Source organism: Rhodnius prolixus, unplaced genomic scaffold (genome assembly GCF_049639745.1).
Source record: "Rhodnius prolixus isolate KJV_2025 unplaced genomic scaffold, Rpr scaffold_3, whole genome shotgun sequence".
NCBI lineage: Eukaryota > Metazoa > Arthropoda > Insecta > Hemiptera > Reduviidae > Rhodnius > Rhodnius prolixus.
The window spans coordinates 33,844,728-33,861,243 of record NW_027411603.1 but is presented as its reverse complement, the minus strand read 5'-3'; the positions used below and the strand labels follow the sequence as shown (position 1 = coordinate 33,861,243).

General features: G+C 30.0%; 3 protein-coding genes across 20 annotated transcripts in view; 2 read left to right on the top strand and 1 right to left on the bottom strand.

Annotated features, from left to right (window-relative positions):
• The first annotated feature begins 71 nt into the window (after window positions 1-71).
• LOC141453298 (uncharacterized) lies at window positions 72-3,362 on the top strand. 3 transcript variants are annotated; one of them, XM_074126338.1, is made up of 2 exons: window positions 72-1,162; window positions 2,382-3,362. In XM_074126338.1, the coding sequence occupies exons 1-2, from the start codon at window positions 1,090-1,092 to the stop codon at window positions 3,338-3,340; spliced, it is 1,032 nt and encodes a 343-aa protein (XP_073982439.1). In that variant the 5' UTR covers window positions 72-1,089; the 3' UTR covers window positions 3,341-3,362. The 3 variants fall into 3 exon arrangements, 2 of the variants coding, with proteins under 2 accessions (XP_073982439.1, XP_073982438.1); XM_074126337.1 differs by having other exon boundaries at window positions 2,379-3,362; XR_012457929.1 differs by lacking the exon at window positions 72-1,162 and adding an exon at window positions 1,221-1,448 and having other exon boundaries at window positions 2,379-2,517.
• Blos2 (biogenesis of lysosome-related organelles complex 1 subunit 2) lies at window positions 2,379-11,042 on the bottom strand. Of its 8 annotated transcripts, none has more exons than XM_074126354.1 (5): window positions 10,846-11,042; window positions 10,617-10,747; window positions 9,881-9,992; window positions 8,676-8,808; window positions 2,379-3,560 (listed from the first exon to the last, which is right to left on the bottom strand). In XM_074126354.1, exons 1-5 carry the CDS (start codon window positions 10,904-10,906, stop codon window positions 3,488-3,490), a joined length of 510 nt encoding a protein of 169 aa, XP_073982455.1. In that variant the 5' UTR covers window positions 10,907-11,042; the 3' UTR covers window positions 2,379-3,487. The 8 variants fall into 8 exon arrangements, with proteins under 8 accessions (XP_073982455.1, XP_073982456.1, XP_073982457.1 ...); XM_074126355.1 differs by having other exon boundaries at window positions 8,709-8,808; XM_074126356.1 differs by having other exon boundaries at window positions 2,379-3,651; window positions 10,846-11,041.
• Window positions 11,043-11,157: 115 nt separating this feature from the next.
• Window positions 11,158-16,516, top strand: part of Zasp52 (Z band alternatively spliced PDZ-motif protein 52) — a 73,670-nt gene continuing 68,311 nt past the window's right edge. For 3 of the 9 annotated variants that reach the window (XM_074126316.1, XM_074126315.1, XM_074126310.1), the window contains exon 1: window positions 11,164-11,429. In XM_074126316.1, coding sequence (XP_073982417.1) covers window positions 11,325-11,429 — 105 coding nt within the window. In that variant the 5' untranslated portion in view covers window positions 11,164-11,324. Of the gene's footprint in view, window positions 11,430-16,516 lie in introns of all 9 variants that reach the window. The other 6 variants (XM_074126311.1, XM_074126312.1, XM_074126318.1 and 3 more) reach the window with 4 other exon arrangements.

Genomic DNA, 16,516 nt, shown 5'->3' with positions numbered 1-16,516 from the left:
ACCTGTACTTTTTTGTGGGTAATGTATGATCTAGTAGCAAAATAGTAATTCGACTATTAGAAAATGAAGCTGTAGTTACATAAAAATTGTGGTTGTAATACCTACCAAATCTCAGAACATTGCATTATTTATATTTTTATTATATTCTGAAATTCTTAAGAAATTAAAATTCTTAACACCATCTTTATAATACTTCTGGGCAGTTTGGACTATTATTGTAATTAGTGGCTTTATTTGTAAGTAGATGAACTCGCATTCGAGGACCTGCGTGTAAAATTTTATTTGTTAATAAAAAAATAATAGCAATTGAGCACATGCTTCCACAACATTCGCTTAAAATTAATGGCTCAATTCGGTTAAGAAGGCTTATTTGGTACAGATTCTATAAGAGGTAGGCTTCCTCCACAATAGTCATTTCATTTTAAAATATAATCAAAACTCCTGTACACTAATAAACAGGATTAGATATTGTGCCACAATCTTTAGATGAAAATTGCTCGATCTAAAGTATCACTTTACTAAACGAATTTTAAATTATTATTATTATTATTTTTTAATCATACTTCATACTACATATAAATTATGTGTACGTAGATCTAGGAACTTTTAATGCAATAGTTTTCAAGAAAAAATTGTTTCAGGGAGTTCTGTGGAAATACTTGGAATAGGTGTCCTTCCATTGTTATTTTAATATGATGTTTTGTCTCAAAAACTGGATAATTTTTAATATGCATTTCGGATGTTCAGGTGGTTCTCGACAAAGAGAGGACCGCGGAAGATAACGTTCTGTATTTTTGTTGCATTCCTTCGAATATGTTGTCTCCAGAAAATATTATTTGTATGTTGCAAGTATTATTAGAATTTTGCACAATACTAGTATTATTTTTATATGAGCTATAACATGTTACGCTTTAATTTAATTTAGTGATAATTTCACATGATATTATTGAAGGAAATGAACAAGTGATAATACATTTCCATGGTGTTTCTTTAATTACAAAAATATGTTTCTACATTTTTTTTATAAATTTTATTAATTAATATATTAATCAATATTTTTAGATTGCATGTAGCATTAATAAGTTCTTAATGCCGGGGGTAAAAAGTAGTAAGTGTAGTTTTCTGTTAGAAGCGTTCTTTTGTATTTGGCTATTTACAGAAGGTTAGTAATACTCTTCAGAAATGGACTTATCTAGTTTTAGTTCTTAAGGTAAATTTTAAAAATTATTTTAGTACTTTTCATAAATAAACTTAATCATTTGTTCAAATATTTTTAAAAAATTTGTCCATTTGTTAAGAACAGCTGAAAACCAGTGGTTTGTAACTTTTGGATTTATTTTTACTCATTTTTAATAATTTTGAATGAGAAATTACTATGATTATGCTTAGAAAACTGAAGTTTTGATATTTTGTGGCATAACTAATCTGAAATCTATGTATTATTTCATGTATGTATGAATTATTAAGAATCTTGATTATTCTGTTTTTGTCACAAGAGAAACGCACAATGTTTTGTTCTAAACCAGATTTTCCGAAGTGATAAAACCTGTTTTTATTTTGAATTGTACTTTACAAATAGTTCTTTCATTTTTATTTGAAACTATAATGATTGGATGAGTTCTTAAAATAATCTTTCTTTCCTCAAAGTGCCATTTCAATCTATTGTCATTGCTTTGGTCTAGCTTCTATGTCACTAAGGACGAATTGCTTACTTCAAGAAAGTTTTCTTTGTAAATTTTTCGTATTTTCGGGGTGGAAATGTTATTTTAGTTATTAGAATTATTGTGTATCACAAAACTCCATATTATGTTTACCTCCAAAATTTTATGTTTAGAATTACCATTGCTGACTAGCTTGAGAGTTATTTTCCTAACTCATGTGTGATTTAAGAGATAAATTAGAGACTCCTGATGGAATTTTTGCTCTGATGTATCTAATGATCAAACTCACCTGGCCGAATGAAAAAGGAAAAACCTTGGAAGTACTCGTAAACAAAAAACTACCACAGTTCTTATATGTGGTTACTTTGAAAGCAAAAACCTTCTCGGATCAAATTTGCTTAGTTTTTCCGTTTTTTATTTTTTTTTGAACTGCTAAACGCAAAACTATTGTATAAAATGTAATACTTACATGTTTTTTTTTATCCTATATTGATTGGTAAAGAAGCAAAAACTGTTTGAATCCCCCGAAGGTCTGACCTATTCAGATCTAAAATCAAATTAGACATCAACAGTTTGGTGATCCTAGATGTATCTCTTAAGTAATACCACCTAATTAATTACATATTTTAGATGTATACCTTTGTATGTATTTATACAAATAATTTTTTGCAGAATTTTTGGGTGTAACTAACAACTTATGTTATTCTGTTCTTTCAGCAGATTCAGGGAAATTAACTAGAAGGGAAACCTCGAATCCAATTTTTGTTGAAATAAAACCAGACATTTTTCAATCAAAAAATGTGATTAAAATTGAAGCATTAGAAAAGCGACCAAAGAGAGACAAAGCTGATGAAAATCCTTCACTGGTGTTAGAATTTAATTCTGGATTTTTTTCTAATCCAAAGTTGAAAGAATTATATGACGCTATCACCGGTGCTAACGAGTTTCATAGACAAATTTCTTTTACTAAATCTAAATTGGCTCCTCCAGAAGAAACAAAGATGATTTTGCAGTTCAATCCGCTGAAAACAGGAGAGATAGGTATTAAACGAGAAGCGCCCATAAAAAGTCGAAAGGATATGGGTGGTTTTGTATTAAAAATATATCCCCATACGTCTCAACACACTAATCCAATACGAATGTATAATGACTCGTGTGCAGATAAAGAACCCGATGAACAATGGTGCTCTAACCCTACTGAAGTTCCAAAGTGTCCGGTTACTTGTCCTACAATTCCAACTACCACAACTTGTCATCCAACTATACCACCGGTTACTACGAAAAAGTTACATTTTTGTGGTCCTAACTATAGAGACCATAGATCAAGTGCACAACCATGTCAGGTAACCGTTAGTACTATAATGAATACCACAGAATATATTCCTTGCAAGAGTTCTCCTCCGCCTAGTATAATGCCTGAATGGGGACCCGCAACCATTGGCACTTGCAAATATCGTACTACTACATCTTTGTCCTCCTTAGAAGAAACCACAAATGCTCTCATAACGCAGAAATGTAGAAGTTCTCAGCAGAATGTTAACGAGCATTTAGCAGCAGACAGATACTTCATTCTTTTCAAAAGGTCTCCATTGGATTCATGGTCTAAAGTGTTACGCAAGAAAAGGGATAGGCCGCTTGGGATTTTTAAGTTTAAACTTGTTCCAACAACAAAAAATTAAAATAAAATATTTTTAAATTTTGTTTCAGTTCTTTACAATTAAGAATAATCAAAATATAAAACAACAAAATACGTCTTGTTGACATTCTTCATAGAGGTATCATGTTATAATCAAGGTTGACTTTCATTTATTAGATGATACATTACATCAGCTATTTCTTGGTGATTGTACTATTGTACTAAAGTCGAGGCAATTTACTTCGTGACATGCAAATAGGCATCTACCTTAAAATGAAGAAGCCACAACATGTGAGTCTATTACGTTATAAAGGTCGAAAAAATCAGGTCCAGCAAATATCTATTATTGAGTTCCTAATAAAAGAGAAGAATACATTATTAATGCCAGATACTACTAGAATTATTTTTACTAATGTTATTAAGTATGGACATCTCCACTGGATTAGCCAGATTTCTTTTTAATGATTTTTTATAATTATTATCATCTTTGGACATCATAGTTTTCAAAGCTTTCTGATGACAATCAATAAATAGTAGTCAAAATTTGAGACTTTTTTTACACTTACTTTATGCTTTAAAGGTCTTGGATCCGCAGTACTTTAGTGTGAAGGTTATCTTTACATTATCTTTACAATCACTTTTAACTTTGTCAGGTCTTGGATCCGCAGTACTTTAGTGTGAAGGTTATCTTTACTTTATCTTTACAATCACTTTTAACTTTGTCAGGTCTTGGATCCGCAGTACTTTAGTGTGAAGGTTATCTTTACTTTATCTTTACAATCACTTTTAACTTTGTCTATACTGACGAAACGGGTAGATTATTTTTTATTTTTAATTGTTTAAAATATAAGAGATGTAGGTGAAAATTATAAACATGTAACAGTTTAACAAAATGATACATAATACATAAAAAAAAAACTTATTCATTATAAATATTTAATGCATCACATTTCACAGTTATCTTTTTACCACTTCATATTATAGGTTATAAAGGTCCTTGTTAAATTTATATAGTATTCTCTTATATAAATCACAATTTTTTTTTTAATTCGGCTATTTACAATCTGTATAATTATACTACAATATACATACATTCATATTCTTAAGGAAGTACCTAAGATGAATTGGTAAGTGAAAAGCAGGAGGAGAGAAATTAACCATCGACAGCACTCTCTATAGGATATCATTGACGTTGATGATTATGGTCTTTAGACTGCAAGGAAAAGTCGCGAGGCCATTGACGATTCAGTCGGCGAGTAGGATTGTCAGGAATGGTGAGAGACTGTAATGGTAGAGAACTTTTGATATTTGGTCTTGGCGAGTTGGTATACGAAGGGAATGTTGAGGTCGTTGTGAAGAGGTTAGTCACGTAGAAAGGAGCGTCAACTATCTGTTGGAGTAGTTTTGACTGAAATGTTTGAACGGTCCGTACGTTTGTGGGTATCACAAATAAATATATAGAAAATTATTTCAATAAAATTTATTTATTAATATTTTATTTATTGAATTTATTTATTTATATTAATTATATTTAAATTAATTTATTTATTCTTAAGCAATCTTTAACGGTTGAAATTAATTTGCTTTGTGATTTTAAATACATCAAAGCACTCTTCTCTTTATTAACTGAAAAACTGCTAAACATTTGAAAAAAATTAGCGATTTCATTCGTACTAATTACTACAAATATTATGCAGATTTAAATTGGCCAATCTCCCCATCGAAATTGGGGAGATAAGGGATCTAATACCAATTTTAATTATTAAAACTTTGACCATACCTAAGCTAGATGAAAAGAACCTTCTTGTTCTCAAAAATAAATTGTATCAAATATTTTTAGTTCACTGCAACTTGTGGAGAAGTAGAGAAATAAAAAGAATCGTTCGAACTGTATGGGGAAACAGATATAGAGAGAATAAGGCTGAACAGATTCAGCTAGACGGGACAAGTAAATAATTAAAATAAAGAAAGATTATACTAATGAAGACTCTCAAAGGAGAGGTTTGTTCAACAGTGAAGTTTTAATGATCCTGACACAGTCGGCTAGATGAATGCGAATAACGCGAAAAATTTCGAGTACATATATTTCAAAAAGAAGGCTAGTATTCTTCGCCGGTTGTGCTGCGAAACTAGGTGGGAGAGATTCTGGACTAAGACACTATATGCATGCCTTACATTAATCTCCTTAACAAAAACTTACAGTTTAAAAAGTTAAGTATAAGGGTTGATTAAACGCCAAAAGGTACACAAATCAGCAAGTACCCAACATTTCATTAATACTTCATTGATATTATTTTAAGTAATTTTACTACATTAATTTTCATTAATATTTTTTTGAATTTATTAGATGTTTCACAGACCTTTATGCTGGCCATTTTAATCTACAAAATATTTGTTCAAGTAGAACACCATTTAACTTAGATTGACTGTAATATCTAAACAACAAACTATTAATCACAGGTTAAAAAGAAGAACTTTATTAAAAAAAATATAAAAAAAATATGAGGCTAAAAAATTCAAAAACTTTTTAAAAAAAATGCTTACACCAACATTCATCAATGATTTCATTTATTTATTTTTATTTTTAAATAAAAATCGTCGGTTTAAATTCATTCTTCGATTAAAGTAATTGTTACTTTATGTGGTATTCAAACGTTTATAATAATAGGTAATAATTATCTGGCTTTATCGCAAATAATATAGTTTTCTTCAATTACATTCTCAATCTAGGTATTCTTCCCACAGTGTTATATATTTGGAAAATAAGATAAATAAGATATGCATATTTTTATGACAGCTAACATAATTATTCCAGTATTTTACTATAAGTAAAATTAGAGGGACTACATTAAATTACAATTGAGAAATGAATAATTATTGTTGAATAATCTACTTGATATTACCTACGCGTTATTTGTGCTCACAAATACTTCGGAAAGACGAATTCTAGACTGAAATATTGTTTTAAATCCGTGATTCAAATTTAAATAGTAGCCGACTCTGCCTTTGTCTTTTTCTACTTTAACGTGCATGTACATACATATATGTGACTACTCAGAATAAAGAGCATAATAAAGATAAATCAGAAGAATAATTTGGAATAAAGCTAAAATAAAGTACCTATTAATTACGAAGATATAATATACATTTTATCATAATTATAACAAAAAAATAAAATATTATGAATGAATAAAGGAAAGGGATTAGCTATGCGGTTAGCGTATTGGATTCCCACGTGGAGGTTCCGGGTTTGAATCCAGCTGCTGACCCTTGGATTTTCTCTTTCTAAGAGCTTCTTACAGCTCACTGTCCGGGTGATGGCAGTGCACTGAAAAAAGCTCCGGACGCCAATAATAACCTTAGATGTTGACGCGACTTAAATCATAAAAAAAAGAAAAAGAAAATGAATGAACTGGCCAGCATAAGGGTCTGTGAAACATCTAATAAATTCAAAAAAATATTAATGAAAATTAATGTAGTAAAATTACTTAAAGTAATATCAATGAAGTATTAATGAAATGTTGGGTACTTGCTGATTTGTGTACCTTTTGGCGTTTAATCAACCCTTATACTTAACTTTTTAAACTGTAGTTTTTGTTAAGGAGATTTTTGTACCTTTTGGATAGATTTTCCTTTTTGTATGTTTTGCAAAGTTACATATCTGCTTTACAGATTTTATTAAAATTGGGAATAAATTTTAATTTTATCATTATAACCTGAAAAGGTGTTAAGTCGGAGTTACTACCACTGGAGAGATCTTTTTAAAGAATGATTATAGTTGCGGTCCCCAAACCATCCTCAATAACAATTTTTTTGAGAAAGCGTTTTGAATAAAATAGGAAGGTAATTTGTACTTAAATAGCAAAATTAAACTGCGATTTAATTCTTTAAGAGGAGTAAGAAAAATAAACTGCGAATGCAGTACTTCTCCCTAAAAGGCAAAGAGGCAAAGATTTTGAATCGAACGACAATTCGTTGATGTAAATCGGTTCACTCATTGATAATTTTAACGATTGCAGTACTTCCTCTTAGTAGGCGTAAGAGCATGATGGCACTTCACATCCATGTAGAGGAGCTTTAACCACTTCTTCTTGCTAAATTTTATCAAAATCGGACTAAGCGTTATAGAAATATTGGTAATAATAGTTTTAGAAAGGGCCTTATTTGGGTGGGGCAAACTCCCCTCCTTATGAGGCACAGTGTCGAGACTTTTAAGGTGTAAATCTGTACAAAATTTCGATTCGAATGACACTTCATTCATGAAAATCGGTTCACGTTTCGATAATTTGAAACGATTGCTATACTTCCCCTTAACAAGTGTAAGAGCAGATCGTCGCTTTAATGTTACGTAGGGGAGCTCTAACCCTGTCATCCTACCAAATTTTATCAAAATCGGGCTAAGATTTACAGAGTAATTAATGATAATAATTTTGGAGGGGCCTTACATAAAGGGCGCTAACTCCTCTCCCATTCCATGTACAGCGTCGAGACCCCCAAAAGGCACATCTACATAACATTCCGACTCAAATGATACCTCATTCATGAAAATCGGTTCACGCGTTTAGGCGCTACGTTGTTTACAAAAAAGGTAACAACAACAACAAGAACAATTTTTGAAAATGCCGTTTTTGCACATTTTCAGCATCTTTTTTCTTAAAATCTATCAAATCTAGGTTGTTGCAAAAAAATTATAGTTATAAAGGAGGGTTTGGAGTAAGATTTAAATAAAATTTGGGAATTTTATCTTTAATAGAAAAAGAGAAAAAAATTGTCAAAGTTGGGTGTTTTTCAACGTTACGCTTTTTCGTGCAGTTTTTGATGATCAACCCTTATACAACTGTCCTACCGGACAGTTTTAATACATCTCTTTGCGTTAGCAAAGTTTCAAATCAAACAATTTATTCAATTCATATACAAGTAGAACTACTACTACTTGTGGCTACACCAAAATCCATACAGAGTATAGAACTATAATCTCGGTGTTAAACATTCAAAATAAGCCGTTTCTTTGATTTTTACACTCGGTTTTCTTAAAGCATCAAAATATAACGAGAAAGTTGGACTTGGTATACTGAATGAATTGAAATCATGAGGGGACAAAAAAGAGCGGTAGTTATACATAGTTTTATACTACCAGAGATTACAAAATGAAATAAAAAATATATAAATAAGAACTTAAAAAATAATTTAAGAACTAAAAAAGAATTTTGCTCAGATTTAAGCACCAAGAGAACGACCTTTTTCTGGAACATTACATTAATAAATAAAATATACAAAATATTCACTCTGTTGATTTCTTTCAATTATGGGTCCCTCTAACCCTTTAATTTGATTAAATTAAATATGTACAAAAAAATTAACAGTTCTCTGAAATTCACCTCTTTTCTAATGCTTTAAATTTAGCTTCTAACCTTTTCGAATACGAATCAAGTTTATAAGCTGCTTGTTCAAGTTTTAGAACACTGTCTTCAATCTGATCGATTTGATCTAATAATGGTCGTAACTGATCATCTGCAAACAAAAAATATGTACTGATAAAAATTTATTTTGATCAATTTCGTAATAAATTACCTAAAACAAAAGTCTCAAATGAAAGAAAAGAGTATCAACTAGTGGAAAACATATTACCAACTGATTCTACTTTACTGTAAGAAATTTATAACATGATATTTTATAGCATAAAGTAAACATTTTTCCTCTCTTTGGTTCAATAAATTGTTTTTAGATAAAATTTTACATAGGTTTTCAATTTTTCCGTTGTTATGAAACATTTATGCTGTTAAATTTAAGTTGAAATCAAGATGCTAGCTATCGAGTGGGTTGTTCAACGTTGGTAACCCCTTTAAATGGTTTTTCGGTTGAATGTGCAATTAAAAGTGCGAGAAGGAAAGGAACAGAATTGGTTTAACTTCTGGTTGGGCGTTTGGAGTCATTAAAGAAAATATTTTCATCGCAAGTAGTAATCTGTTTGAGAAAGCGAAACGTTCGGTATACGAGATATTTGTTGTAAGTTTTCTTTATGATGGGATCATACAACTGAGCCCTTCTACATAAGTTTGATACTAAATCCAAATCATGAAAATGGTGGAAATGATCTAGCAATAAACAACAGAATAACAAATACTGAATACCACTATTAAGCAATGAAATAAACTCATTTTCAAATAAATATCTATTTTTCCATTACACTTTCTCAGATTTTTTTTATTTATTTATGTAACAAATTGGCAATTGGCTATTGCAAGAATTGATGAAAATTGATTATAAATATACATACCGTATCTATAAACATAGATGCAGTATATATGTTTTTATTCATTCATTCTTAGGATAAACAAGTTAAGAAAAATATGTATAGAACTGGAGGCCAAAAGGATCATGGAAGTTGATATCGGAGAGAAGCTGACAAGTGTGAAGGCTAATTACAAAGCAATAACTAACAAGGAAAGAACCAAAGAGATTTAAAAGGATTGCATTGGACTTAATGATTATGCGAATAAACGTTTTTGGCTTTACACATTAAAAATGAAATTAATTTTTAACTTCTTAAGTTCATTGTATAATTAAATTAAAAATAACTAACATTTTTCTTTCAAATCAGCCAGATTCTTATTAATATTTCCAACAATTTGTTTCATATCAGAATATTTTGTAATTGTTGCCAAGTTCATAGCTTCTAGTAGTTTATAATCTTCCTATAAACAAAATTTTACAGCAAACAAGTTCAATTTTATTATTACAGTAATATACATTTAAAGATGATTAAATGTTTTCACAGACGAAAGTTATAATTTCGTAAAAAGAGAAATAGAGCAACTTAGGTGTTTGAAAACAAATTATAAATATAAGAATATATTTATTTTCTGAGAATGGTATCTTGGAATTAAACCACATTCTCGTTCTGTTAGTACTCTCTGTGGTATCTAAATATGATATTCACTGAGGTAACCTTCATGAATACCAATTTCTCGGAGAATTAAAAAAAAACCAAAAGGGTTATTACTACGTATCTATCAAGCTCAAAGATAAGGTACTCCTTGTTTTTGAAGGTGTTTTAAATAGAAACAGTAAGAGAAATGTTTAAATACTAGATATGGACTCAGAAAGCAACAAACCCTTTTTAGATATAAAAATTTACAATTCTTGGAGTTGAAGATTCCAAATAAGAATGATGAAAATACTTATTTTTGCCAAAATATTGCAGATAAAGTTGAATTGATTCACAGAAAATCTCAGCTTGATTTATTTAGCTGCTGCGTATTTTAATATTTATTCTATTTAAATTCTAAACGCAGGTTAGAAAACTAAGTAAAATTCACCTGAGTTAATGTTAATTCTCCGATAAGGTAGTCAGATGTTTTCTGGAACATATTAGTAGCAAGTTTACTTAGGTTAGGATCATGAGGGTCCAAAGCTTCAAAACTGCTTGTGCTAGTAGATAATGTTGGTCCTAAAAGAAGGTTTTATAAAGAGATAGTAATGTGGAATATAAAAATAATAACAGCAAAATTACTATAGTTGAAGAAAACAAATGGATGGTTTACCTACCTTTTTTTGGTGAATCCGTAACTCCATCATCAGAACAAGCATCTCCAGTCTGAGCTGCCATTATATTACCACTTTAAAATATTTTTTATGTATTAACACAATTTAGTGAGCTTAAATTAAACTCAATTAACAACACGTACCACTTATTGCAGGTTACGAAGAAAGTTATAGTTATGTTATCAATAACTCAACAGGTGATTGTAAGGGGATATGCGCAAATTGTGTTAATTCTTCAGCCTGCGCAGTCCCACCACTTCACCGCTTCGCAGCACTAAATTCAAAAATAGCAGAGAGGGGTCTTGTGGGTCTAAAATCGTCTCGGCTAAGTCAGAAAACGACCTCCGCCCCGGACACAGCTGCGGGATCTTTATCACTATTATTTATTAAATTTTTTTGTAGTTTTCATTTTTGATATATTAGAGCCCTTGAAATTGTGTCAGATTTTTATATCTTAATAAAATACTTGTGGAACTGTGGCAATGGCTCAAATTGTAAGTGTTAGGCTCTCCAGAACCGATACATCGCCGTGGGGTTTTCGGCTACAAGGAGGCAAAGACTTTGGACAACCGCTACTGATACAAAAGGTATATCAATATTTTTTGTTTTTTTCCGTTCATGAAATAAAGTTATAACAACTTGAGGAACTTTTAATCCGGCAGCTTGTTTCTGAATTATCTGGAAAACTTTTTAAAAAGTTTATCTTAAAACAAATTAACAGAGATTTAATCTATGAAATATTTAAAAATTTACGAAACTAAAAAAAAATCTGTGGGGAAAGGATGATGATAAAAATAGATTTAAAACTTAAGCGCTGATCGTAAATTTTATTGGCAGCAGAATTGCTTTGGAACAATGTCACATTTTAATTTTGGCGTAATCAATATGACAAGTCCTTGCCGGAGGCATCGCTAAGACATTTCTATTGTTCGTTTATACAATCCATTCAAGAGAATGAGAGCGAAGGAAAAGATTAACAAAAAGGACCTGCTAAGAAAGTCCTTGGATTTAATTAAACTTTTTATTATTATTTATTAGCCCATTAAATACCATGTATCTAGTAAAACTTTATTAATTTAGTTTGTGTGTGAGTGTGTGTATGTATGTGATGATTACTGAATTCCTTTTTGTTTTAAAATAGAACTGACACTGTTGGCATAAATACTAAAACCAGTATAAAAATAAACCAGAAATTTTCACTAGCTTAATAAGAGCAGGACTTCAAAATAAATTTAAGTTTTTGTATATTAAATTTCATTAAAATGTAATACAAATAATGGTAATATCAGATGTTGAGTATTGATTAGGAAAACTATCAGATAAAACACTCATACGGTCTCTTATCAAATTTTATTGAAATAATTTGTGGGGAAATTGGTTAAAAACCATACAATTTTTATAGTAAATTAGAACATCCTCTAAACAGATATTTTTTTTTAAATTTTTGTATTTTAATTACTGCATTCCTATTAGTATTTATATCGATAATGGGCTCATACTTTACAGTTAAATGATACTTTATAACTAAAAAGTCCCAGTGCTCCTCTAGAACTGCCATTAAAATAATATTTCTGGGAATACATTTCTAATAAACATTTTAAACTTTCATTTAAAAAAATTTATAAGGGAAATAGATGATGGATTGATAATTAGTACCGTAGCTTTTTTTTCTGAAAGCTTATATCAGGTTTTTTTCATTACATTGATTCAAAATATTAAATTTGAATCTTCTTCAATCTTCTTGGTTTTTTGTTTTTGAGTTATACAGACTTTGAGTGAATACTCAAAATTAAAAATTAACTCGATCGATTGCGAATAAAAGAAACATCGATTCAATATTTTTTATTTGCGATTTCTACATGTTATTATAAAACAAAAACTGAGCTTTTTTTTTTTATATATAAGTAGCAAAATTAATTGAAAAGTTTCGTAAATATTGTTAGCTGAAATTTTTGTATGTATCTTTTTGAATTTGAAAATTTAATAATGAACGGTACGGAACAAAATTATAACTAAATCTTTTCATGTTAATTTATTCTTAAGAAAAATTGGGACAAGATAACAATAGTTTTTTTTATACTTTCGCCTCTTTTCTGTGAGCGTACTTTCCTTCACCGGACGGTGTTAATGAGATCTGCTTGCATCCTATTTTTATTTTTCAATGTAATTAGCAATAATTATGTTGATACTTATCTAATTACTCTTAAATTTTTATTTTAAATCTGGCGGAATGAGAAAGTAAGTAATCTAATTTTTTCCACAATTAGTTTTAATCTAATAATTACGAGTTATATTTCAAATGATTGGGAAATAATACATTTGTTTCAATTAAAATTAATAATTTTAATATATCCATGAGGTTGTTTAATCATCTGAGATTAATTGAAATTGGTATATTTTTTATAAACTTCGAAACTATTCGTTTAAAATCTCATATTGGGTTAATTTTTCGTTTGGAATTAAATTATTATTTTGAATATGCTTTGCCCTTAAGAGTAATATCTATTTTTTTCAGACGGTTTTACGTCCAACTTTTCTGAGAGTGTCATGTACAAAGGGGAATCTAAAACAAACCTACATTTCTATAAATTCCTTATATTAACAGATTAAATGAAATTCCTAAAACAAGATGGAGAAATAAATCTCAGCATCTCATTATACAAACACATCTACTGTGACTGCCCGCTGACGTTTCAAATTTAGCTATTTGCATCGTTCTCGATTATAGTTCAGCGAAAAGTTGGCTTTTTTTGGAAAATAAATGATTCAACGAGAATTTCATTACTTAGAATGTACTGGAACTTTTTCGTGAAAGCTTTTAAAAAATTCTAAGACTTTCCAGTACCACTATTAAATTGTCTTGAAACACAGAATTTGCTCTAAGATGGCCGCACCTAATCAAATTTGTAGATCTTTTTTTTTTTAGTTATGTTGACAATACACTCTTGACAATATATTTTTTGGGGCTCAGAGAGATCTTAGAAGGGATATTTGGGATGGTAAATCTTTACCAAAGTATTTTCAATCAATATCTTCACTGAATCTTGTTGCGAAGGTGATTCACGTAATAATTTTGAAGGATTTAAGCTTTCCTGCATTTTGTTTTTGTCATAAAAATCGTAAGAAAAGTAAAGGAAATTACCGGAAGTTTGTCGCCTTTAATATCAATCATTATATTTCCCACAGGATTCAAAAAAGTATTTCCTGTTATGAGAATGAATCATTCCATACTGAAAATTTAATGAAGCAAAAAGATTGCCCCCATTGAATTGTCTAACTTATTGATAATTCATTTCAACTAAATGAATGAAATAACGTTTTGCATATTTTTATTTATTGTTAACGGAGTTTTGAGTAACAACAACCTAAATATGATCTTGATGATTCACTCCATTTTCAATATAAAAGTACTTATTATCTACGCATTAGTCATAGAAGATAAATATAAACATTTCTAGTAGTTCCTTTTTGTCTAGGTGACTGATAACTAGGTATCAAGTCCATTAATGGAAATAGTATTTGTAGTTATCATTAATGTTATTGTTGTAATAATAATAGCAATAATAATAGATAGAGTAACCTGTAAACGTTGTTGTCCTCGATCTTTTTATTTTATTTAAACCACACAATATAATTTCATTCAATTATTCTTCTGCTTTAAAAGGTGGAAGTACTATTTTCGAATTGTGAACAATATTTTTGAACACTGTCAATCTCTGAACAGACAACTTGTGAGCTGTAAGAAGCTAAATAAAGGAAAATCTATAATATTGCAATACTTCTTCCGAGTCTAGTTTGTTTTTATTAAATTTCTCAGAATCTTGAAATTTGATGCCAGAGAATGTTCTGTTATTATTAAATAGTAATTGTCAGCACTTTTTCTACTTTTCAATTCCAACAATTATGCCCAGAAAGCAGCACCTCTGCTACTCTTAATTCCTCCCGTAATTCAAATTAATATTTTTTCACGTAAAATTATTGTGCCATGGATCGAAACAAATCTTAGTCAATTAGACAAATCTACTTCTGCAAAATAAGTTTGTTTTTAACACAGTTGTCCTTTAATTGTTTTTTTGGCAGGAGTTGTATGTTTGTATCTTTTTTTATTTTATTTTTTCAATATTTCTTTAAAATATTTTTGATGTATTAACACAATTTAGTGAGCTTAAATTAAACTCAATTAACAACACGTACCACTTATTGCAGGTTACGAAGAAAGTTATAGTTATGTTATCAATAACTCAACAGGTGATTGATAGTAAGGGAAAAAATGCTAGAATAAAACTTGTTTGCGACTGACCAAATTTGGTCAAGACAGAACTTATTTTTTTAATTAATTCTATCCAGTTTTTTGGGCAATAATTTTTCAGTATTCATGTGAAGCCTTTTGTGATGAATTAGCTTAGAACCCTTATTGATTTTTCTCCCAATCTTGCTTTGTTTATCGACCAGAAAAACTTTTAAATCATGGTTCTTGATTGGATCAGCTGGTAAAGAGAAACTACCCACTGGCAACATTCTTGCTGGAGTTTGTCATTTTAAAGTTGTAGTCACTAGGCTATCAGCGTCTCAATCGACGTTTTGGACAATCTGGAATCGGGATAGAGTCGAAGATTTTTGAGCTATATGGTTGGTGAAGAAACGAAGAATTTTCTATATTTAGATTCAGATTCTTTTGTTACATTTGAGATCCATTATGGTGGGTAGTGTTAGTAACTTAAAATGGAGCATTTGTAATCTGACGAAGTATTTTTTCTGTAGAAAGGATTTGACTTTTTTTTGGCGAATTCGTAAGTTTGGTTGAACCGCACAGTTTCAAGTCCAGATCCGTTTGATTACGCTGTTTGTATATTAGTAGCTTTTGTTCCAGTGGTAGCTTTGATTGTTCGCCTTATTAGTCGTAAATAGAAATTTGTTCTTTCGATTATGTTCAAGTCTTTTTTCAGTCTAGAGTGCGGATATTCCACGATAGTGTTCGCTCGATTTACATCCCAAGGTAAGCGAACTAAGTTAGCAGGAGAAAGGGGAATTGAGTTTAGACTTAAAGGGGTACAAGAGTTACGTCGGAGAGTAAAAGTAATTTGTTACTTAACTAGACTAAATAACCTAAATATCAAATTTGAAGCTCTTTCGAATTTTCTTTTTTTGACATATGCTGTCCACTGCACTTCACTGCATCACACATTTAGTGTGTTTATGTTTTTATTTTCAGGGGATCTCTTTGCTTTTTCTGGTGCATCCTCTAAATCAGAAATGGTTATAATACTTCCTGTTACCAAAATATAGAAAACAATATTAAGTCATGCCTGTTTTTTTATGCCCAAATTAGGTGTCGTGACGGAGGCGACTAGCATACTTACGTATATTAAACTTAGGATGGAAGATTTGCGAGGAATCGGTCAAATAAAACAACTCGTCTCTTTGTCAACGTTTCGACAAATATATTGTCCTCTTCAGGGCCTGGACATTACAAATACAAAACAATTTACAGAGTCAAACGTTGACAAACGTTGGCAAAAAGACGAGTTGTTTTATTTGATTGATTCCTCGCAAATCTTCCATCCTAAGTTTAACAATTTGCGGTCACGAAAACTATATGTTCATATACTTATATTACTTATAAAACATACTCAATTATTATTTTCTCATATAATCCATTACATAAAATCCATAG

Bases quoted from the DNA above. Each gene is read 5' to 3' on its own strand.
- Blos2 (XM_074126354.1), bottom strand. From the start codon at position 10,906: ATGGCAGCTCAGACTGGAGATGCTTGTTCTGATGATGGAGTTACGGAT. The intron at 10,748-10,845 runs GTAGGTAAACCA...ACCTTCTTTTAG, and splicing joins TACGGATTCACCAAAAAAAG to GACCAACATTATCTACTAGC. The intron at 8,809-9,880 runs GTTAGTTATTTT...TTTTGTTTGCAG, and splicing joins GGCTGATTTGAAAGAAAAAT to ATGATCAGTTACGACCATTA.
- LOC141453298 (XM_074126337.1), top strand. From the start codon at position 1,090: ATGCCGGGGGTAAAAAGTAGTAAGTGTAGTTTTCTGTTAGAAGCGTTC. The intron at 1,163-2,378 runs GTTAGTAATACT...CTGTTCTTTCAG, and splicing joins TATTTGGCTATTTACAGAAG to CAGATTCAGGGAAATTAACT.